Source organism: Porites lutea, chromosome 10 (genome assembly GCF_958299795.1).
Source record: "Porites lutea chromosome 10, jaPorLute2.1, whole genome shotgun sequence".
NCBI classification, from domain to species: domain Eukaryota; kingdom Metazoa; phylum Cnidaria; class Anthozoa; order Scleractinia; family Poritidae; genus Porites; species Porites lutea.
Genome location: NC_133210.1, coordinates 3,003,787 through 3,026,691, shown reverse-complemented (window position 1 = coordinate 3,026,691; position 22,905 = coordinate 3,003,787). Strand labels below are relative to the sequence as shown.

The following is a 22,905-nucleotide window of genomic DNA, read 5'->3' as shown; positions in this document are numbered from 1 at the left end:
CCTATCCACGCTTGTGACGCGATAACTTTCTCAATAATAAGGGTAATCCACAATTGTTTATTTTTAAGTTCTTACTTTTTCCTTATGCCACTGAAAACAAATATAATGGTGATTACCATAAGGTGCATTTTCTCATCTTCGATTTTTTTGTACTACATACTTAGCTCCAACGGCTCCGACGCGTGAGGGAATAAATAAACGAAAGAAGTCATCTTGAGTGGATGAACACATTTCTTTTCTTTTGTTTTTTTTTTTCCTCAAAGCCTCGGAGCTAAATAAAAAAATGGTCTATTTTGAAACAGCTTGTTAATTCATGTTCATTATCTCAGCACCAGGCTTAATTAAAACGAACATTTACTTTCGGATAGTCAACTCCAAGATCAGTACTGTTCATACTATAAATTAGTCACACGTTTTTTTCGTACAAACAGTACAAAACTGGCCTTTTGAGTACAATGGTGTGCAAAACAAACATTAAAAGCACAGTGCGCAAATAAGTACAAAATACATTTTTAATTGTATCATTTATTTGTTCAGAGAATCGATTTACACATCATTTAGCGTCAGTGGCTCGTCATCTGAAGTTGTCGTAAACGAGTGGATGATAGTGTCCATTGATCCCTCCACTGCCTCATATTCATATCATCAACCATCGCCCACGGGACAAAAAACTGTGCTGGCTGCTCCCACCTAGGAAAAAAAGGCAATCATATTATTTATTTATTTATTTAATCACTTCCACCATGTGGGGCGGAACATGAGGGGGGTGGGGCGGGGGAGAGAAAGGAAGAAACAAAGTAAGAAAAAAACGCTCCAATAATATGCTTATCACCGGGAGATAGACGGAAAATTGTAAATAGTTGGATCCAAAAAATATGGACGGAAATGTTAGATCTCAGTAAATTACGAAAAATTTGCAGGCACAAATTTTGTTCTAACTACATTTGTCCTGGCGTAAATTTTCCTTTAAAAGTTGTCTAAAACGTCAACAGATTTTGACCCCTGATAACATACCGAACTCCAGAAAGTATCAATCCCACGAAGATAGAGCGATTTCTAAAGGCTGCTAATTCCCGACGTAACGACCCATTTACCGTATACTAAAACAATGAGAAAATCATACCACGAACTGACAACGTCCTTGACGGAAATGCATTCTGACAAAGCGTTGGTGGTTTTGTTGAGCCCGTTCTGCACCATCGGCATAACGTAATGAAGTTGTGTGCTATCTTGCTCAGAAACCTCGCGTCTCAAACCTGTCAGGTGGACAAATTCTGAGTTACGCAAAGAAAACACTGCCGTGCTGGACAAACCAGTAGGTTTCCAGGCGTATTAACAGGGAAAACAAGGTCTCGTCTAAACGTGTCTAGTTAGTTTTGAAAAACGGAGATTATTTCTCCCTTTTCAAAAAAAGTTCGCATCCACACGTTGAGTATTTAAACGGTTTTTGTCTATTCACACGAAAACGCTGAAACGATAGCGCCTCGCTTGCAAAACGAGCACTGTATAATGCATGACATTATCGTATTCATAAAAACCCCCGTTTTCGTCCGTCCACACGTAAACGACCTGCGTTTTTAATTTGGTGCCCACAAACGCCGTTTACGTGTGGACGGAATGCTAAAACGGCGAAAAAAAATACCCGTTCAAAAATATCCGGATACGTGTGAACGGGGCCTAAATGTAGCGAGTGCCAACATACAAGGCATTATGCGAAAATGTAAAGGGGGGGGAAAGTTAAAAGTTTTGTGTATTCCTACACAACAGTACTAGAGCTGTTACCAACCTCGTCCCCAGGGTCTTCTCGTTTTGCCGCCATATTGGAAAACGAGAGGATCCTGGGGACGAGATTGGGTTGTAACGGCTTTATAAGGGAACTTGCAGGCGTTTATACACCGTATTCACAAATGGCGGACACGCGGGAAAAAACTGGTGCCTAGTCATGAAAGCGAGGCGTTGGAGGGTAAACAAAAATTGCAAATGAAGACTTTCAATGAACTTGCAGAGTGTTTAGCACGGATTCCACCAAAATAACTTTGTACGGACTTCTTTTTAAATACAATTACGTGGGATGTCTTCTGCTTCTAAAGAGACGCGTATATCTTCAAGGAAACAGGATGATTTTGTAGGTTTCCGAAGCAAGTGGGCGATGGCTGGAGAAAAGCGGCAAACATGTTGGCCCAAACTTCACATTGAAACCGAGTTCGAAAGCCAGCTCACTGCAATTCGGTAAAACAAAAATATAAACAATGCAAATCTTGGTGGCAAGAAACAAAGAAATAAGCGATGGATATATGGCCTACTTGTTAACGCAAGAGACGTGAGCCATTGAACAAAACAGTTCAAATCGAGATGGAAAAAAGGAAGACAGGAAAGAAGCGGTGACTGAGGTTTCGATGAAGTTATGTTTGGTTTTTGTTTGCCAGGACGTTATTCTCTGGTCTTTATCGATGACGGACATCAATGAAAACTATCTTTTTGGTATAAATGCAGGAGCGATCGAGTGGAGTACGCTCAAAATTTCAACTTGTTACTCGGCAGACTCGGTAAGCCGGCCACATTTCATTTCAGCGAGTAATTTTCCTATTTCTTATCTTTGGCTGTTAGGAGTTTTAACTTCATGTTCCATAATATTTTAAAAGTGAAGAATACATAAATAAATAAAATGATGGCCTTCTTAAACGGATCTAGACTCGCAGTTAATGATTCGAAACAGAAGCTTGCCGTGTTCAGTCCTGACACAAACATTGCCTTAAAAGTTTAACCTAGTAAAATGTGAGCTTTATACCACTTTTTTACCAAGAGCTCTCCGAGATAATGCCGTAAAGGAGACCAGGCAAATAGCAAGCCATAAGATTCACACACTAGAGCTTCTAGTTTTGATAAAATTATTTTATTTCGCAATGACAAAGAAATCAAAAGATTTTAAATTTGCACTGAATTTGCTAAGCTCTGCCAACGTACCTCTAACAATTCACTCCTAAGCGACGGAATTAATATCATCCAAAGGAAGTTGTAAATACAGACATACATAGATATGTGTAAAATGTCACTAACATGAATGAATGAGTCTCGTGAATGAATCTTTCACCCGCTCTCGACTTGACCTGTTTTGAGTAATGGCGGAGGTCTCTTCCGTTGACAAGTAGGCCATATATCTGTCGCTTATTTCTTTTTTTCTTGCCACCAATATCTGTTTTTACTTCTGTTTTACAGAATTGCAGTGAGCTGGCTTTCGTATTTGGTTTCAGCGTGAAGTTTGGGCCAACATGTTTGCCGCTTTTCGCCAGCCATCACCCACTTGTCGAGCTTCTGAGGCTTCGGCAACCTACAAAATCATCCTGTTTCCTTGAAGATATACGCGTCCCTTTTGATTGCAAACAGCAAATCAGTACGAAACATTAAAAGCAGAAGACGTCCCACGTCATTGTATTTAAAAAGACGTCCATACAAAGTTATTTTAGGTGGAATCCGTGCTAAACACTCTGCAAGTTCACTGAAAGTCTTCATTTGCAATTTTTGTTTACCCTCCAACGCCTCGCTTTCATGACTAGGCACCAGTTTTTTCCCGCGTGTCCGCCATTTGTGAATACGGTGTATGTAGCCTGATTCTCAGACGTCCGAGGTCGTTCGCGGTCCCTTTCGCTTCCCTCCCTCTCCCGTCGGGAGAAGGAAGGAAGCGAAAGGGATCACGAACAACCTCGGACGTCTGAGAATCAGGCTAGCGTTTATGACCAAAGGAAGAAAACCGAAACTGAGTTCTTTTTCCCTTTAATATAACTTATAGCTACTTTATTTGTATTGCAAAGTGTGCTTATTCTTATAGAGGCAATTTGCCCGAAAAACCACTGCTCAAGAATGCAAAAGTCCACTTCTGGTTGCCGTCCGTCGCACAATAACACCTTTGCTTTTGTGTGATGTGAATAGCCTCTAATTTGGCAAGAGAAACTATGGTCCCGTGTCCATGAGGGATCAAGGGGAGGGAAGGGGAGGGTGAAGAGAAATTTGGTTCTATAAACTGGCTAGGTCTCAAACGGAGGTAAACGCTAGTATTTCATTTCGGTTTAAACAAACAAAAAAAATTGCGTGATAAGCAAAAACCATTTAAGTTTTAACGACGTTCACTCACCGTTTAATTTTGTAATCATCTTTGCGCATGACTGGTCCCCATCAACCTCTGATACTACACCGTCACGTGACTGTGCAAGAGATCTAGTGTCTTCAACTTTAAAGTAAAGAAATGTCATGTAAATTCTTTTATTATATATGTACTGTACAGGTGCTGCGTATCATGTTTTTTGACGTGTGAGCCGTAACAAGGTGATTTTCATTCAGCTGGCAGCATTTCACTTTGTTTTTAAAGAAATCTTTCGCAAGTGTTGAAGCTTAAAAACATGAACGAGAAAAGGTTTGTTGATCACGATACTTCAGTCGAGGATTACGTGGAAAGTCTCGAAAACAGGAATACGAAAGAGAAAACGAAACGAGATGTGAAATTGCTGGAAACGTTTTTGAGAAACGAAAAGAACGACGAGCGAGAAGTGCAAGACATAGAGCCCGCAGAATTAAACAAGCACCTTGCGGAGTTTATTCGTTCTGTGAGACGTAAAGACGGAGAGGATTATGAGCCTTCAAGTTTAAGATGCCTTGTTTCAAGTATTGAAAGACATTTGAAGAAAAATAATTATACTAAGAGTATCATTAACGATAAAGAATTTGAATTGTTTAGAAAGTGTTTACAGGCTAAACAAAAAGAGCTGAAGAAAGCAGGCCGAGGCAACAAGGACAAAGCCGCTGTGGCTATCACGGACGAAGAAGTCGATATACTTCACGAAAACAATTTGCTTGGAGTTTGTTCTGCTGAATCATTGTTGAATACTGTTTGGCTGAACAACACCATTCATTTTGGAATGCGTGGTTGTCAAGAGCATAGGGATTTGTGCTGGGGAGATGTAAAGCTTTGTAAGGACGCACAAGGTAACGACTATCTAGTTTACAATGAAAGACAGACAAAAACAAGGTCTGGAGTAGACGCCTCAAACGTTCGAAAAGTTTCCCCGAAAATGTTTTCAACTGGTGATGAACGAGATCCTGTCGTGGCGTACAAAATTTACCGTGAAAAGCGACCGGAAAACATGATGGCTGACGATTCGCCATTCTACTTGGGAATAAACCACACGAAAACAGACGGCTCCAAAAAACACTGGTTCAAGTCGGCACCTATGGGTGTAAATAAATTAAACACTTTGATGAAAACAATGGCTTCAAAAGCAAACATCAACAACGAGCGACTCACGAACCATAGTGCTCGTAAACACATGATTCAAAAACTTAATGACAGTGAAATTCCGCCAACGCATATAATGCAGTTAAGTGGGCACAAGAACGTGCAAAGCATAACAAACTATAGTAGCTTGAACCTAAATCAACAAAAAAACATATCAGGCATCTTAAGCCGAGCATCGTCGCAAACACAAGTAACTACTGCAACTAATGAAACTGCTGCTGCGAGCACTTGCACTAGTAAAACCCCGATGAGTTTTTTTGATGGAGCTTTAATAAGTGGAGGACAATTTACGATTTCCATTAATGCGCTTACTACCTCGCCGACCATTCAAACCAGGAGTTCCGTCACCGAAACCACCGAAAAAAGGTGGAAGAGAATCCGAATTGAGGAGTCCGACTCGGATTAAAGTTTAGAAATAATATTTTAACATTATTTGCTTGCTGTAATGTTAAATTTCTGGCAGAAATTCAAGTTTATGTTATAATCCTTGCATGAGTTTTTAACTTGAATTCATGTAACAGAGTTTTGTCTTGGTCTGTCATTAAAGACGATAAACAAGAATTAAAATCTCAGTATATATATAATAAACACAATACCACATGGAAAGTGCTTTGTACGGTATTTACGCACTCGTTGTTTTTGTATCAGAAATCTCAGTCGTTCGCTGCGCTCACTCGTTCGATTTCTGATACGTCAACAACTCGTGCGTAAATACCGTACGCCCGCACTTTCCATGAAGTATTCTCTATATCATACGCATTATAATCAAAGGTTTCGCTGTTGACTCCGCCACACCATAGTTATTAAAGTGGAATGGTTATGGAACCCGTTAGACCCCTTTGTTATGTGATTTTGTTGGCTTTTTTTCTGGACCTGACCGTGCACAAAGTTCAATAGCATTCCTCATCATTTTGAAATCGCATTAATTTATTCAGTCACAATTTGTGAACAGAAAACAAAGGATTGTGCGCGGTCAGAAAGCTTCCAACATAACCTACAGCACCGCTGTTTCCAACTCTGATTTTTGCGCCGTTCATAACCTACCCTGGCTCCAGAGGTCCGTTCTCAAAATACCTAATATGAAATAAACCGTGCTTACGGTTTGATAAGGCTCAGTCCCTTCTTTCTCTCGGCGCTTCGCACCTCGTTGACGCGGCTTCGTTCGGTATCAATAAGAAAAAAAAAATATCCGCTGGAACCCAGGGTATTCATATCCAGTCTCCTCTATTAACTATGCCCATATCAATTAAAAAAAATTTTGCTGTTGTCGCGTAACAATTTAAGAACAAACGAAGACAAGTTCGCTGCTGCAGAAATTCTCTAACCGAACCTAAATAGTTTTAATCTTCAAGGGTGAAAATATTTTTAAAAAAATGTTGTTTAAAACATTAAACATTACACTATCAAAAAGCATTTGCTGTAATTAAAGAGAACCATTTCAATTGTCAATTCCGGATTTTGGGTAACTAAAGGAAGAGCAATAAGCTGCGCTCACAATCGAGAAATAGAAGCTTACCTTTTTCCTTTAACTTCATTGTTGTCGGTAGCAGTTCTTCAGGGGCCTAAATAAGAAGTAAATGATGAGTTAACAAGAAGAAGACATAGCCGGGTAATACAACACCATTCGATACTTGTAAAATACACGAATCAATCCAACACATGTTAAGGATGCTAACACTAAATTAAGGTCTGCTACGAAACTTTGCTAAAGAAGCACATCTTTTGCTCTTTTGTTTTCCGCTTTCACTCTCACTGAGAATACACTGTAAAGTTGGCTTTGCAAAGAACTGCCCTACTGTACCTGAAGTAAGCTGACTGACTCGTTACCTTGTAAGCTGGAAAGCCCAAGTTGTTCAATACGGTCCTAACAGTTTCTCCCCCAGGACTTTCTGACAGACGCTCTAAACGATTGATGGACAGTTCAGAAACAGGAACGCGCCTTGGGCTAAAAGAGATAAGAAGATCTGTTAGCTAACGTACGAGGTCACAAGCTATGGGGTCTTCACGTAGCTGCGGCCAGATGAACTTGTTTTAGCGTACAATATAAAATGTAGAGAATAGTGTAGAGAAGAGGCGCCCAGATAAAACGCGGACCGGGGTGAGTCCGAGACAACGACAATGCGGGTGCTTCACCGCGGTCGATTGGCATAGCCTCTGATTCTGAGGCGTTTTTTTTTTTTTTTTTTACTGGGACTTTGTTCAGATTTTGGTAGAAACATGGACAAGAATCGATGTACAAAATAGTTTGTCCAAAGGTTCCTTTATGTAAAAACACTCCGCGCCCGAGCAAAATTATGTTGTTAACTGGCGCCAACAATTCTGCAGTTTCAGTTTTCAAGCACTTAGACTCTTATGTAAGGGTACAAACCCGCAGATAGCAAAGGTTTTATCAAGGAGCAGGAGAACTTAAAAATAGCAGACAGGAACAAGGGAGGTGGAGGGGCGGGGGGGCGTAAAGAAAGGGAAATGAGCAAACATGAAGTGAACAACAAGAGAATACGGAGTAAGCTCCAGTTACAGAGAGTCCCCACCCTCCCCCGCAACCCGTAAAGGACACATTTGTGCGAAACCAAAATAGTAGACCTAGCTAGTGTCTTCCACGGCTTTCCTTAACTCAGATTTGAATTACTGACCTATCAAGCCCTGAGTAGTGTAACTGATCTAGCGGCAAAGCAGCAAATCGATCCACCTCTTGGGTCACGCTGTTTTGGAGTCGTTTTGCCATGGCGACCACATGCGCCTCGTGCGAACAGATCTTGTCTTGTATATACTGAAGCAGCTGAGAGAAGAAACAGGATAAAAATCAGGCCATCTTGTTTGTATTTTGCTTCCTCGTAGCAGGCACTCTTCCACTGTTGGGTGTGACCATATAGTGTACCCTGTTGTAGGGTAGGGACAGCGTTTTCTCTATAGTTTTTCCTCTGTGAAAGTATTTCCCAACGACGAAGTCGGGAAACAAAAATGTATATTTAACAATTATTCCACGGGTGCGCGTTGGATATGAGTTAGCTATAATCATCTCCTATCCAACAAGCGCGAGTGGAATAATTGTTTTATTAAAAACGCCCACAAAATATCGAGAATTCTTCCCGACTTTATTTGTAAACACAACCGATTTTCAGCTTGTTTTAATTTTGAGCAGACGCGTACAATTACCATATTTGGAGAGCACGGTATAACGGCTCATATACCATAATGGCTAAGCCAATCAGAGCTCTAGAATTGAATTATCCAACGATTCAGTTTTTCTTAAATTGATATTATAAAACACCTGGGCCGGGTTGTTTAAAGCTAGGAAGATAACCGGGGCAGGTGCGAAAAATAAATTCAGATGGGAAAGCTTAAAAAGAACATTCAGTTTAATTCTTTCTGTCTAGAAGTTGATGGTTGAATGTTCTAAATATAATAAGAGAAAATAATCCGAGAAAATGCTTCTGAACGATAACAAAAATTAAAACCGGATTAGCGCTAATCGGCCTTCAAATAACTGGGCTCTGAATAGCAGCGCAAAGAGAGACATCTATTTACGACGTCTTTAGTCCAGTTTTAAAACATGATAAACACCACTACTTATTTGTAGCGGTAAATTACAATACCTCTTGTTTATGTTTTTCCACCCTTGCCCTGGCACTCGAGTTTTGTTTCACAAGAGCTTGAATCAGCGCCTGTTTGGCTTGCTGTTGGACACAAATTGAACATAACATCTATTTCATTTTAGAATTGAACGTTCTGTGTTTACTAGTTGTTACTTAACTTTTTCAAGTGAGCATGAGCTTCATAGGCCCGTTTCAAACGTCATGCTACTGCCGTGCCAAACTAAATTGATCGAATTAAATTCGACTTTAGCACCGCAGTAGCGCGACGTTTGAAACCAAGTCGTGCTACTGCCGTGTAGCACGGCAAGCCTTGCCGTGCTACACGGCATTAGCTCGACTTGGTTTCAAACGTCGTGCTACTGCCGTGCCGAACTCAATTCATAAATCATAAATACGGTAGAATATATTTAAAAGTTTGCTAAACCGTTTCTTTATTTTTGTGTTTAGTTTTGGGCAACAGCCGTTCTATTCGATTGAATTAAATTCGACGTCTGAAACCAAGTCGTGCTAGTGTCGTGCTGCAGTCGAGCTACAGTCGAGCCAGCTTAACACGGCAGTAGCACGACGTTTGAAACAGGCCATACTTATAATAATGACATTCATTTACGGCCTAGCCTGTTCACAGTCGCTGTATTTTCTCTTCAAAGTCCGTCGAGCGTCCGTGATAAAAAATAAAAACCGCGGGGGATTTATTGACCGCCAGCGCCAGAGGGTAGGGATGGGGGAAGAAGAAAATAGACGGTTTGAGATGGGGGAGGGACTTAATAAACCTCTTTTATTTTCTATTTTTCTTTCTCGCGCTCGCCAATGTTTTCGAAAAGAACGACAACAAAAATAAACCAACGTCTGTGTACAGGCTACTTACAGCCAGCTTTTCAAAGTCTTCAATCTTTTTATGTTTCATGAGTAGAATTTCTCTTGCTCTGAGTCTTTCGTTTCTTGAGTTGGTTAACTCATCCGCTGCCCCCTTCATGTACTCCAGCGAAGCTTTGGATGCCGTCAGCTCCAGTTCATTATGATGCAAAACTCTGAGGACAAAAATCACATATACCTTCAGAACAACCTAAATTCCACAATAAATATACAACAACAACAATCTTTATTGTGCTCTTGATACAAAAAAAGGAGTAAAGTAAATTAAAGGAAATAATTGCGAAAAAAAGAGAGCATAGCCACACAGAAATAGCAAAAGTAAATCGCGCTGAGCAGCTGGGCCAAACGGAAAAACAAAACAACAACAAAAAAAAAACATAACTAGATATTTAAGTTGTAATGAATAAGCAAATGCACACATAAACAAACAAAGAAAAATATTTAAACTGTAATAAAAAAAACAAATACACAAAAGAATAAACAAAGAAGCAAAAACAACGGCTGTGCACACAATTAGCCGCATATAAAGTACACCAAAGAACCAAGATCTTGTCTAACTCCTCACGTGAAACGTACACAGCCATAATATAACGAAAGCAACACGAAAAATGAAAAAAAAAAAAAAAAACTACGAAGATGCATAAATTACGAGATTTCGACGCTAAATCAAAAACGCGTCCATCTTGCTCGCTGACCGCTGAGAAACATTCCATTTAAGGCTGCGTCTACACGAATCAGAATATTTTTGAAACCGCATACTTTTCACGCGAATCAGCCATCCGTCCGTTTTATTTACAACGCTTTCTGTTCACTTTCTTCATTAAAGGAAAGTAACAAAGTCTTTGCCCAGGCCCCGGGGACGAGTAGGAGAGCAGTGATTTTGTTACCTCTGCGTCCTGCGTCCCTGACGCATAAAAGTTGCCAAAGACGCAAAATAGTTCAAGGCATGCGTCCCTTCGGATGCAAAGATCGGTGCTCACAAACCTCGCCAAATCGATATTTCCCGGCGAATCCTTACAGGAAGAGGCTAGTTTTGCCTCCAGTTCTTGTTGTAGTGTTTGAAGTCTTTTTCGGCCTCTCCAAGCCTCGTTCAGCCCCTTTTCAGATTCTAAAAATCTTTGAAAGTGTGCAGCCTGACCCTCCTAAAAACAATAATTAAAAAAGTTGAGAAAAATGACATTGAGATTCGTGCGACTTTCGAATCTCGAGAACGATAATCCTCAGCGCATGCTTACTGAGTGTTCAACAAAATAACGAAGAAGTCTTCAGAAAATTGTACTAAATTACCCGTCTTAGTGTGGAGCCGAAATCTTCGAAGCAGTTTTACGTTCAAAATTAGCAAGTCCGTTTGAAGATGTCTGCTTAAGAAGCAGCAACTTGGTAGAAGTTATCTAACTACAGTGGCAGATAACTGACCTCTATAAGCTGATGAACACTTTGAAATAAGGATGGCGGTGATGACGTGTCTGTCAGTTTGCCAGAGTTTTCATATTTGAACCTGGTAAAAGAAAAAAAATGTACATATAGGCTACTTTACGTAACAAAGGGCTTTGATTTATAAAGAAACGGCTGGTAAAGCAACAACAACAACCAAACAAACAAAAAACACAAAGAACAAATTAACAGGCGGATATGTGCATACAACGCTACTAGAGTTTGCCTGTACTTGTATATTAACACTTCAATAAACTTCTATTTTTTTTTCCAAAAGAAACCGCCTTTTCCCCTGATTTTCCTTGACTGTGGCAGCCCCAGGTACAAACATGGAAATGAACCTTAGCTGTAACTACATGTATGGGGAGTCAAGTTCAAGACATACTTAAGTTCCTCTGCATCCTTTTTCAAATCAATTCTTGCCGACACTTCCTGCAGACTCACGGCAGAGTCCTGTGTGATTCGAGATAACGATGTAATGATGTCCTGTGCAGTGTGCTGGGACAGGATGTTCTATAAGGAGTAAAAACGAGGCAAAACAGGTAATAGGGTAAATTCATATCCCCGCTTAATTCTGCTGCCACACAGTCACTGACTGTACGGTAACGGGAAGTGCGGTAATTTGAAGGATAGTGCTGATAATATTTGAGTGCCCCTCATATCAAGGTTTTCCTTAAAGAGACTAATGTTTTATTTTGGCAGATAATGTACATAAGAGAATTTTGTATACGCCTGAAGGTAGAGATACACTGTAACCCGAACTTGGTTAAGGGAGAAGAAACTTTCCTCCTTTATCGGGTGTAGCATAATTTAAAAAATTAAAAGAGAAAGAGAAGTAAGAGGTTGTTCCTTGTGATATCCGCTAGGGAAAGGGGAGGGAGATCTGCCCTCGATATAATAGGGACAAGAATTCTTGTAGGAAAAATTAAAATTAAGCCTCTAAAGGAGATCATTATTAAGGTGTTGGTGTTTGCTTTCTTACAAATAGATCTTTCTTTACGCAGAACCTTAGCAAAAGAGAATAAACTTCTGATTGGACCAGGGTGCAAAGAAAGTCAGTTTTTCAGCCTGCCGTTCGGGCAAGCTGTAGCTAGCATGTACTAGCCCACATGTCATTTCAACTAGCCCCAAAACCCTTTTTGATTAGCACGATTGATTACAATCCTTCTGTAATTTGAATTTCTCCCAAAAAACTCACTTGCCCGTCGGGCAAGTTAAGAACAGAATTTACTAGCCCGAAAGCAAAATCCATTAGCCCCGGGCTATCGGACACGACTTTCTTTGCAAGCTGGATTGGACAAAACAAAATTGTGGTGGGACTCAATGTGATCAGTAGGACATGCTTGATTGCGATTGACCTCCAATTGGTGTGGGACCCCAAAACTGTCCACTTGGAGATTTCCATGAATCGAGCTGTAATCGACGCCAAAACGTGCCGTAATTAAAAAATTTAAAGCTCCTTTTACACGATTTAGCTTTCTACAGCGACTGCAGACAATGGATGCATATGACTAACAGAATGCCCATCCCCACCTCTACAAAAAAAAGATCAAAACCATAAAAACCTCTACTCCAGTCCACAGCTGGTCTTTAATCCTTTTTTGACTGTCACCATCAATTCTTTGGGGAAAAGGGAGAAAAATATATTATCATTTTTGTTATTTTATCACCACCCCCCTCACCCCTTGCCGATGTTTCTTTACACGTGTAGCTCAGTATTTGAGCTGTTACTAAGCCAGCAGTGTCTGTGAACATACTGGTTATAGAAGAGTGAAGCATCTTGTAGTTACTTTCAAACTTCTTTCACCAAAAATAGTTTACCAAAAGAAAAAACTGCTGATTGGTTATTATACCTCAGCAGAACTGTGCAGGTTAAGATCTTGGCCTGAGGTATCCGTTACTGAGCAGGACATAAATCAAGGTGAAGTTACACGAGACGATTCACAACAATGATTTTTAAGCACAACACAATGATGGGACATCGGTGCGACTTTGTTTCAAAACAGTAAACACCCGCAAATAAGAACAAATGAATTACGAACATGAGGCTGAAATTTGGCCCATAAAGCACCATATATATAAGAACCAATCCAGCCTAATAAATAAAACATGTCCTTATAAAATAAGGGAGAGGGTGTCGGAATAAGAAAGCAATGTAACTATCGTTGCTGTTGAGTTAGCATGACTGTAAGAAATATTTTTAAAAATGTTGAAACTAATGTTACATTTCTACTCATTAATGTTAACTAGTTTACTACCCGACAGATTTTTACTGTTTTATTTATTGATTTACTGATTTGTTTACTTACTTACTTATTTATAATAAAATATGCAAACTAAACCTCTAGTAACATGTTTCATTATATAAATACCATGAAATACCAGGTGAGCTTTCACGCGAAAACATGTTATTTTCACATGTGAAAATATCACCGTTGCTATGGCTACATAATAAATCGCACCTTTCGCAGGATAAAACTGTTTCAGTGAAATGGTTTGGTATTTCATTGGTGTTTATATAATAAATAGAACAATTACATGGCCGCTTGGAGATACGAAATTTCTCTTCTCGTGTTGAAAATATTTCACTTGTTCACTGTGCTCACTCGTGAAATATTTTTCAACACTCAAAGAGAAATTTCGTATTTCTGCGCGGCCATGTAATATCCTCTACATGTGTATCTGACACCAAGTTTAAGAACATATGAAGAACATAGTCAGCCTGATTTTTCACTAAGCACCTGATAAATAAGAACTGGATCAGCCTGAACCCCAAAATCATGTGTTCTTATATGCGGGTGTTTACTGTATTGCAACACTTCAAATTGGCCTGTGAAACATCACCTTTAGACAGCTGAAAGAAACTGATTTCTCAAGTGGGTACATGAATAAATATTAATTACTATTAATAATGATAAAGATGATGATGATGGTTAATGAACCAACCTTCCAGATTCCTCTTCTGCTTTGCATACTTCATGCAAGAATGAGCCAATTTTCTCACACAATTCCCTAACAGATCTCTGTTGTGTAAAAAAAGATAGAAAAACTTAATCATATTTACAGTTGTGTACTGGGTTGTGTGCTCTGTACTGACTGCCTTTGGGTAGAGAGAAACCTAACTCCTTTCCAAATGTAAATCATGTTGAATAGCACTGAAAGCACCACCAGCCTCTGTTCCACTCAAGGAACACTGTAAATTGGCCTATTGCCAGAATACTAAAATTACCAACTCATTAAGTAAAAAATATCTATACATGTAGTTTTACTGCCATGATATTATTTACAAAGCTGGATCACTGTGTATGTCAGGAAAATGTATGTCTAATATATGGCATTCGAAAAGGGGTCCCATGGGACCTGGTTTTTACCAAAAGAATATTATAATATTATACTACCTATTAACCAAGAGTGAGGTCATTACAGGGAAATCTCAGACTGTGGCTATAATGTATTGAACGAGAGATAGCAAGATCAATACATCAAGGCCTCGGTCTGAGATTTCCCTGTAATGACCAAATAAAAGAGGTTAATAAGTTACTTATTATATGGCCTTTTTATTATGGACCTGAGCCTACTATCAATGAAAACCAACAACTGGTCGGCAGACACAGTTGTACACTTTGGCCCACAATACAGTCAGGTGACACTGGTCAGTGGATACCCTTTTTGACAGCTGTCAATTGACCATAACATAGATGTCCATAAGGATGTCCACTAAGTTAAACTCAGATTGTATATGCCTTGGACACCTACGTAGCTACATAGTAATGCCTAGTCATTACAAGAAAACAGCCAATCAGAGCATGCATACTATTGTAGCTATATAATAATTGGTACTAGGAAATGTTGCTCCTTACTGTAGAGGCTGATTCCAGTCCACTTGGAGTAGAGCGTCCTTCTACAGAACCAAACATCTGAGAGCTTCCGCTAATGATCCCTTGTGATGTGTAATAAGTTGGATCCAACACCTTTTTCCTGGCAGAGATTTTACAAAGTGTTAAAATTTCAACTAACCTGCAAATACTGACAGCAGTATCTCGTTACTCCTCCTTGCTGGGACATTTTGCAAGACATTGGTTATTAGTGCCTTACCGGATTCAATTTAAAATATTGCTACTCGTCCACCAAGCTCTCTTCAGCCCCTGTCAACCTAAAAGTTCTAAGTTTCAAAGAGAGTGGTTCCTACAACTTTAGTTCTAACAGCAGCTATGAATAAAGGGTCCCAGAGCAAAGTTCAAGACCCTTGCGGACTGGACCTTCGCACTTTACATAGCCCCTCACTGTGGAACACTCTCCCTTTACTCAGGCATTTCCAGAGTATTCAAGTTCCAAGCAGGTTCTAAAGACCTTTTTATTTCGTTTTTCATTTGCCCAGTAAATCAATTCATGCACACTGATTGCAGTGTTGTATTTTACTTTCTCTAAGTGTATACAAGCACTTTAGAATATGGATATAGTTTAAGAATTATTTCTTTCCATATGCAGATATTGGCGTTACTTTTAACATGTATCATAGTTCCTACAATCAAAGTCGCTATTACAGTCCATGTGGGTACTGCGTAAGATTTTGTTAATGCTCATGTTTCCCAACCTTTAGGAAATGTTAAATTAAAGAGAAATTTAATCGTACAATGTAATCACTTCCGGAATTTAATCCGTATGGTTTAACAAGCCTGAGTTGCAGGCTTAATCTACTCCTCTGCAAAGCAGTGCCAAGATCTTTGTTCTTGGCCACCAACAGAATCAACAAATAACCGAAACTGCATTTGGAATTTTCCTTCAACCTGATTGGCAAAACAACAATGGATTTTTAATAAGCCAATCATGGTACATACTCAAAGCCTCAGGTACACAGGTAGGGGCCTAGGACAAGGATTTTGGCACTGGCTTGTAGACAGACTTTACTGGAGGTTTAGTTTCATCTGTGGTAGTTTAACCCACCTTGCAACTTCTTTACAGACTGTTATCCTACCATTTATTTGTTTGGCCAAATCCATGTACAGCTCTTTTGACAGATGGCACTGTTTGGAGTAGGCACTCAACAATGCATTTCTCTTGGCAAGATCTGAAATCTCTCTTTCATTTTTTGAATAGCTCTCCTCTGCAAATCAAACAAAGTAGTTACTTTATTATTTGTGTTTCTAGAATGTAAGGCCTTTTTGGTTTGGCAGGGATCACTGATCTACATTTTTTTTTCTATTTGCGGCATCACTTAGAAATTAAGTTGTTTTTCAAAACAAACACAGCTCCCAGTTGCCTATTAACCTTAGACACCTTTTAAAATAAGCTTCATAATAACATGTACTAATAAAAATAATATTGGTTTGCATGTACATGCAGGTTCAAATAATTTATTGAAGGTTCAAATTTTAACTGTATCATGAAAAATTGTTGGACAATAAATTATTTCCAATTTACTGACTGTTATTTCCAGCCATGCATGTACTAAATGTACAATACTGCTTTAATATAATAAAATTATTCTACCAAACATATGCGTCAAAATCAGAGAGCACTTTGCTTTGTATTCTGAAAGTACTAAGGAAAAAAACAATCATAAACGTTAATTTTTTTGTCACTTCACCTGCTTCAAGAATCTCTTTCTGTACTGCTTTGATTTCCTTCTCAACATGAAGAACCTTGTTTCTGACATCCACAAGCTCTTTTGCTAACTGGCTGTGTTTTTCCTTCAGCTGCTCTCTTTGTTTGTCATCTGGTTTTAAGTCTGCTGAATGAGCAGTTTGCTCATGAATTATCTGCTGCCTATCTTGGCAAAGAAAACATCATTAAGGAAAAGCAACCTCACTGGGCAGGTTAGCCTTAACAGAACGAAACTTTCATTTAAAATTTTCACTTACAGTGAAGCCTATGAATTATAACATTTGTGGCACTTTTATGGAATGGTCATTCCCCTCATGACAAGAGCAGATGTCTTCAACACCAGAAGACAACACAAATTTCAATTCATGAAAAATAATGACTGTCTGATTTCTATGTAGCATTGGCTAATCTAGGCTGTTCAGTCATCAAAATCATAACTAATTACTCAATACATATTTGTTACACAGTACAGTACAGATAAATTACAGTATCTAAACTCAACAGCATAAAAAGGATACAATTTTAAGTTTCCACGAATCTTCTGGACAGTTCTGCATCAAAGAGAAAATAATAAAAGGAATTAGTGAGATGGCAGAAAACTCAGTAAAAATGACTTGGCATTGGTCAAGAAAGTTCTGTTATATTTAAATTCATGAATACTGAGCTCTTGGCTCATTGTATTACATTGTATTTGATTTTTTGCTGTTACTACCCTTACTATACAGTGTGTACAATAAATTGTACCATCTCAAGAGTGCTTCTAATACCTATTACTTCACATACTTCTAATACCCTTTACTTCATATTGTAAGTCAAAATTCATGGTACAAAAACATGGAAACAGACTGCTGGAACTGTAACTAGCAGATATTTAGAAAATGGCATACAAGTAGAAAGGGCATAAAAGTCCTAAAGCACTCTTCACAGTTGACTTACTTTGTGGACCTGACATGCTGCAACACATATTTCCAAACATCTACCATAGGCCCACGGCATAACCTGATATAAAAAATTAATGAGTAAAAGTACAAAGTGAAAATGAGGAGTGGCTGCATGACTTATTATGTACAGCAAAACCCAGCAACAAAGAAGCTGGATTTTCAGAATGTTTTTGGCTAAAATTTGCCAGTTAATCCCCTTCTATATATGAACCTGTTTAGCCTAAAATTTAAAACAGGTTCTTATTTTCTAAAATATGAACAAATGCTGTACACTTGGGCAAATAACACGAGTCAACATTGAGAATCTTCTTTGGAGACATAGGTGCCTTATCGCTCCAAACAAAAGGTAATGGTATGCAGATTTCATACGAGGAATAAGCTGAATCTTAGCTATATTGAATTTTTTTCTTCTGAAAATAAGAACCTATTTATGAACCTTCATAGGCTAAACTTGTACTAACTACCCTTTATAATAAGAACCTGTTTAGGCTAACTTAGAAAAACTAGGTTCTTAGTCACAGGGTTTTACTGTATTCTTTTTCATTCATGGTACATCTAACTACATGTACTCGTGATATATAATGTAATGGTGATTTTGCATGTTTTGCAACTGTTTGGCAAAATTAATACAATGTAACTAACTATGCAACAAAGTTTAAAGTCCTAATAATAGCAGTTGACAGATGACTGAGCCTATCTTATGAGATACTGTCGAGAATATGGCCAAAGTACACAACAAGGTGATATACTCCAAAAATTAATGATGTTTCTTGTTAGAGCTGGTACAGCGTAATAGCAGCTTTTAAAGCTTCATTTTTTCTACATTCACTTTTAAATCTGGTGGTGAATTCTTTCTGCTATCTACAATCTCTTTGAAAGCTAGAGTTTGTAATCGGTGGTGTGTCTATAATAAGGAGGAATCCACAAGGGGAGAGTTGACTCAACCAGTGCATCACACTGAACTGACCCCAGGGCTGTCAACTCTCCCGGATAATCCGGGAGACTCCAGGCTTTAGACTGCACCTCCCGGACTCCAGATTAGAGTCTGAAATCTCAAGGTTGCCATTTCTTCTAGACCAGACGTTCCGACAATAAAATTTCAAATATTTTGCATTGTTTGAGCTATTTAACTTTTAACATCAAACGTTTCCTCATAAACTCTGGTATGCCATTGTAATAATATTATAAGCAATAAAGTGATTGGTGGGAAGTAAACCAATCACGTCAAATGTTACAATGCCAGCAAACATCTTTTTTGTGCGTTTCATGTCATTGCAAATTTGTGATGATTGGAGTCACTGAGTATTTTTGCACTAATGATGTCATATGCCGTACATTATGACATCATCTATCATCCTTCCCCTTTCGATTCTCAATATTTAAAGACGTGGGGGGCTGACAGCCCTGTAACCCTGGCCGGTAATGTCTGGGAAGCAGTGCCATGATCCTTGATCTAGGCCCTCTCTAGTCTCAATGAATTACAGGAAGTGTGTTTCACATCTCCCTTCAACCAAATTGACAAATCAACAGTGGTTTTTTAACAGGCTAATCATGTTGCCGGGTGACACAACATTACTCAAACCCTGGTATGCAGCTGGGGGCCCAGAACAAGGATTTCGGCACTGTCTCGCAGACGGACTTAACCAGAGGTTTAGTTTCGTCTGTGACGAACGCTAGAGTTGACTACAATACATGTAATACATGTCAATGCACACTGAACTACAAATGTAGGTCGTTGCTTGGGAAGCCTGTGGCTGAAGGTAATCTTTGATTCATTTGGCGGTCTTGCGTACATCGTGGGCTCATTTCCTACGCCATCCCTGTCACTTTTGAAGTAAAAAAGTACCCATTGACCACTCCAGAATTAAAACACCATAACATAACATAATGTTCTTTGTTTGTCACCCCAAATTTTGCATAAGCATTGTTTTCAGTTCCTCCTGGGGCCATTTTAACTCCCAAGAGAAACTGAAGACAATGCTTACGCAAAATTTTGGAGTGACAAAAAAAGGGCATTATGGTATGTTATGGTATTTCTGGAGTGGTCAATTCCTTTCGCCCAATCATTTTTTTTTCTGTTAGCTTAACTTCGTATCTCTTTCGCGAAGAAAAATCAAGAAAAACCTCTGGGACCAGGGTAATAAACTTCGTACTTACATCTTGAAGTCCTCCGTCGATGGCAGACTTGCATTGATGTGTCGTCCTTGAGGCATAAAACGCATTTCGTCCAAGGCCCATCGTCGAAGTTCATTTGAAATATCGTGTTCTCCAGCCATTACTGTGAAAATTTAAGGCAGATTTTTAGCATCTACGCCTGAAATATTCAAAAGAAAACTCACAAGAAATCGGCAGTAATCCATCAAACATTGGCGCTCAAAATTCTAGTAACCAGACTCCCTTGATTGCACGAGTACGAGGCTGTTACCATATGCATTGACGGAATGGACTCAATATTCGCTCGGCAGGAATCGAACCTCAAAAATTGAAGAAAGACGAGTGGAGACATGTATTCTGCTGCCTTTTCATATTTATTTTTTTACTCCCGCTAGTACTGCGTAACAACAGGAGCCCATCAATGACAACAAATTCACTTTAGTGAGTTTGGGGTGCCTTGGTCATCAAAATTGATTTTCAGTTTACAAGATCAAGGTAGGGACTTCAGAATAAAGCAAGGGGCACACATACACTAACCCAAGGCTTAAACCCAAGGCCTGGCCAATGCCTAACGCATGCGTACAGCCATATCACCCGGGCAGTGGCAGCCATGGACAGCTGTTTCGCCCTCAAATTGGGGCTTATCAATCATCAGCATGGCATAGTCGTCGGACCTCTGTACGGACAAATAATAATAAAGTCATAATAAAGTTTAGTCTATGTGTAATACATGTGTTATAACGGCTTTACAATAAAGATATATTTGTTTAAGTCAAAGAGATTCAACGATGGAAGGTGTACCTACACCAGCCACCTTAATTGATCACAAAAAGCTCAGTCGTCCGATAGGGCCACGACATATCAGAAACGAAAATGAATGATTTATCTACGATTTAAGCACAAAAGATTTGTATTTTACGTAGCAGAAGGATTGCTTCTCTGCACTTGAAAATTGCTAAACTGAGGGGGAATTTTTTGTATATGGAAGCTGAATTTATGCATGGTTTTTGGAAACAGTATAACAAAATCCTCAAATCTACCGACAGAAAATGTAAGAGTGCTCTTTCCTTAAGCAGAATAAGTTTAAACGTTTTAAAATTTATGAACAAGAACCACTATCTTTGGGAGTTTGAAAAAGTGTGTTAGAAACTTAGCGTACTTAAGGCCAGCGAGCTATTGTTTTAAGCTCAGGTATGAATAACAATGGTGCTAACAATAACAATACGCTATTGAAAACCACTCACTTGAGAAGCATGTTATTAGTTGGTGCCGCGAACTTTAAAACATATTGAAGAACCATTAGACTTCATAAACACAATCCGCCTTGCGTATACTCTTCGTCAGTATAATGTATGAATAGAACGAGTAAAAGTGGAAAGTATCGGGGGTTCCCTTCGGAGCTCAATGAACCCCCGATCAATCCACTTCTTATCCACATGGTCGTACCCTTCGTGGAGGAAAACAACCCTTCATTCAGTTTGCAAGTGAGAGTATGAAAATAAAAGCAGCGAGCTCGTCGGTCTTGAAAAAGAAAGCAACGTTAGGGAACAGGCTAGAGAAACTTTGGAGATGAAGGGAAGTTTCGCTTCCTCAAAAGGCCTTTGAGTTTATCCAAAAAAGAGGCCGGATCGAAAAGCACCAACGGGTTTTGGCTAAAAACGAAAATAAAATTAGCATGAAAAGACAAAAGACACTAGCTTTTGCCCTAGCCCCTCTCTCTTTTACGTTAAGGGGAAACCGACTTAATGATAAACAACATAAGCTGTAGATCTCGTAAGAGTGACGACGCAAGCAGCTCGCTAACACTTCGCTCGCGACAATTTTTTCGACAAAACTCAAGGCAGTTTTCAAGAGAGCGCAACTTTAATTTCTTCGACCACAGTTGTAAAAGCATCGTAAGATGACAGCAACAATAACGATATGCATGTTCTGAAAAAATGTTCCGCCAAACTTCCTCCCCCTTTAAACAGATGTTTTTCGAAAAGACCAGAACACAGTAATATTCTAAGATCACGACAAAACACGCAGTTAATTAATTACCTGTTGTAATAGCCCAGTCACGTTTGTCACAAACAAGCCGCTTGTTTTACCGCTCTCTTCGGCTTTCTAACCTCCTGTTGCGTGAACTCGCTAATTTTTTTGGCCCCTCGATCACTAGACTGTCATCCGCGCATTGTGCTCTCCTCTCATGATCTAATGTATTCAATGGATATATGTTGTAGTTCATTTTTTATCCAGGCGATTTTTGTTTTTCTTTTGTTTTTGGGTATGATAATTTAAATGCCTTAATGCATCTAAACATTGAGCGTCACAAGGGCGTCACCTGCCATCCTTTTTTATAATTATGCCATAACCACACACGGTCAGCTGCTCGATCAGTTCAATTCATTACAAGGGCGGAGTCAAACGGAAGTCGTTTGTGTTCACTTGTAAAATTAACGAGTTTGGAAAATTGTGAATAAGATACATTGGAGAAATCGTTTTCTTCCAGAACAAAAAGGTGTCTGTGGTTGCGGAGAGAACCAATTATTTATATTAATCTACATATGTTTACACTTTATATATGGTATACATTTTAATAAACTGAACGTTTTCCCAGCTCAGAGCTAGAGCTCTTTTATACTTTTTTCTCTGACACTGTTATCTCTGTTTTGCTTTTTTTTGGTTTTATTTTGTATTTTTATATGTATCCACTAAACGTTTGCTCATGCAACCTACGAAAATTCCGCTTCAAATAATATCGATATTAAATCATCAGCAACTAATTCAAGGTGACTTTCAGAATAAATATCAAAATAAGAATTAATTAACACCTTTCCTAGATGAAAGTCACAAGACGCTTTTAGCTAGAGAGACCTCTCAAAATATTGCAGTTTAGTGCATTTGATGTTTAGTGTCTTTCGAAATTTTACAAATCAGCCTGATTCCAGATTCTCACTTGAATCTCAAACTGTCCAATTTTTAAATTAACTTCCGCAGAGAAAGACACAAATTTATTACACAAGGAAAATCTGTC

The 22,905-nt window shown here is 39.0% G+C and overlaps 1 protein-coding gene across 1 annotated transcript; it reads right to left on the bottom strand.

Moving 5' to 3' along the window:
• Positions 1-491: 491 nt before the first annotated feature.
• Positions 492-20,094, bottom strand: LOC140950642 (uncharacterized). Its single transcript, XM_073399885.1, has 19 exons — positions 19,893-20,094; positions 17,731-17,793; positions 17,313-17,345; positions 16,778-16,956; positions 16,135-16,294; positions 15,051-15,168; positions 14,137-14,213; positions 12,756-12,810; positions 11,576-11,703; positions 11,173-11,254; positions 10,741-10,898; positions 9,749-9,911; positions 8,884-8,964; positions 7,921-8,066; positions 7,115-7,232; positions 6,804-6,849; positions 4,130-4,225; positions 1,124-1,256; positions 492-690 (listed from the first exon to the last, which is right to left on the bottom strand). The coding sequence occupies exons 1-19, from the start codon at positions 20,009-20,011 to the stop codon at positions 564-566; spliced, it is 2,082 nt and encodes a 693-aa protein (XP_073255986.1). The 5' UTR covers positions 20,012-20,094; the 3' UTR covers positions 492-563.
• Between the last annotated feature and the right edge of the window lie 2,811 nt (positions 20,095-22,905).

Coding starts and splice junctions, on each gene's coding strand:
- LOC140950642 (XM_073399885.1), bottom strand. CDS start 20,011: ATGGCTGGAGAACACGATATTTCAAATGAACTTCGACGATGGGCCTTG. Junction 9,912..10,740: donor GGAAATATCGATTTGGCGAG/GTTTGTGAGCAC, acceptor TTTTGTCCTCAG/AGTTTTGCATCATAATGAAC. Junction 6,850..7,114: donor TGGGCTTTCCAGCTTACAAG/GTAACGAGTCAG, acceptor CTTCTTATTTAG/GCCCCTGAAGAACTGCTACC.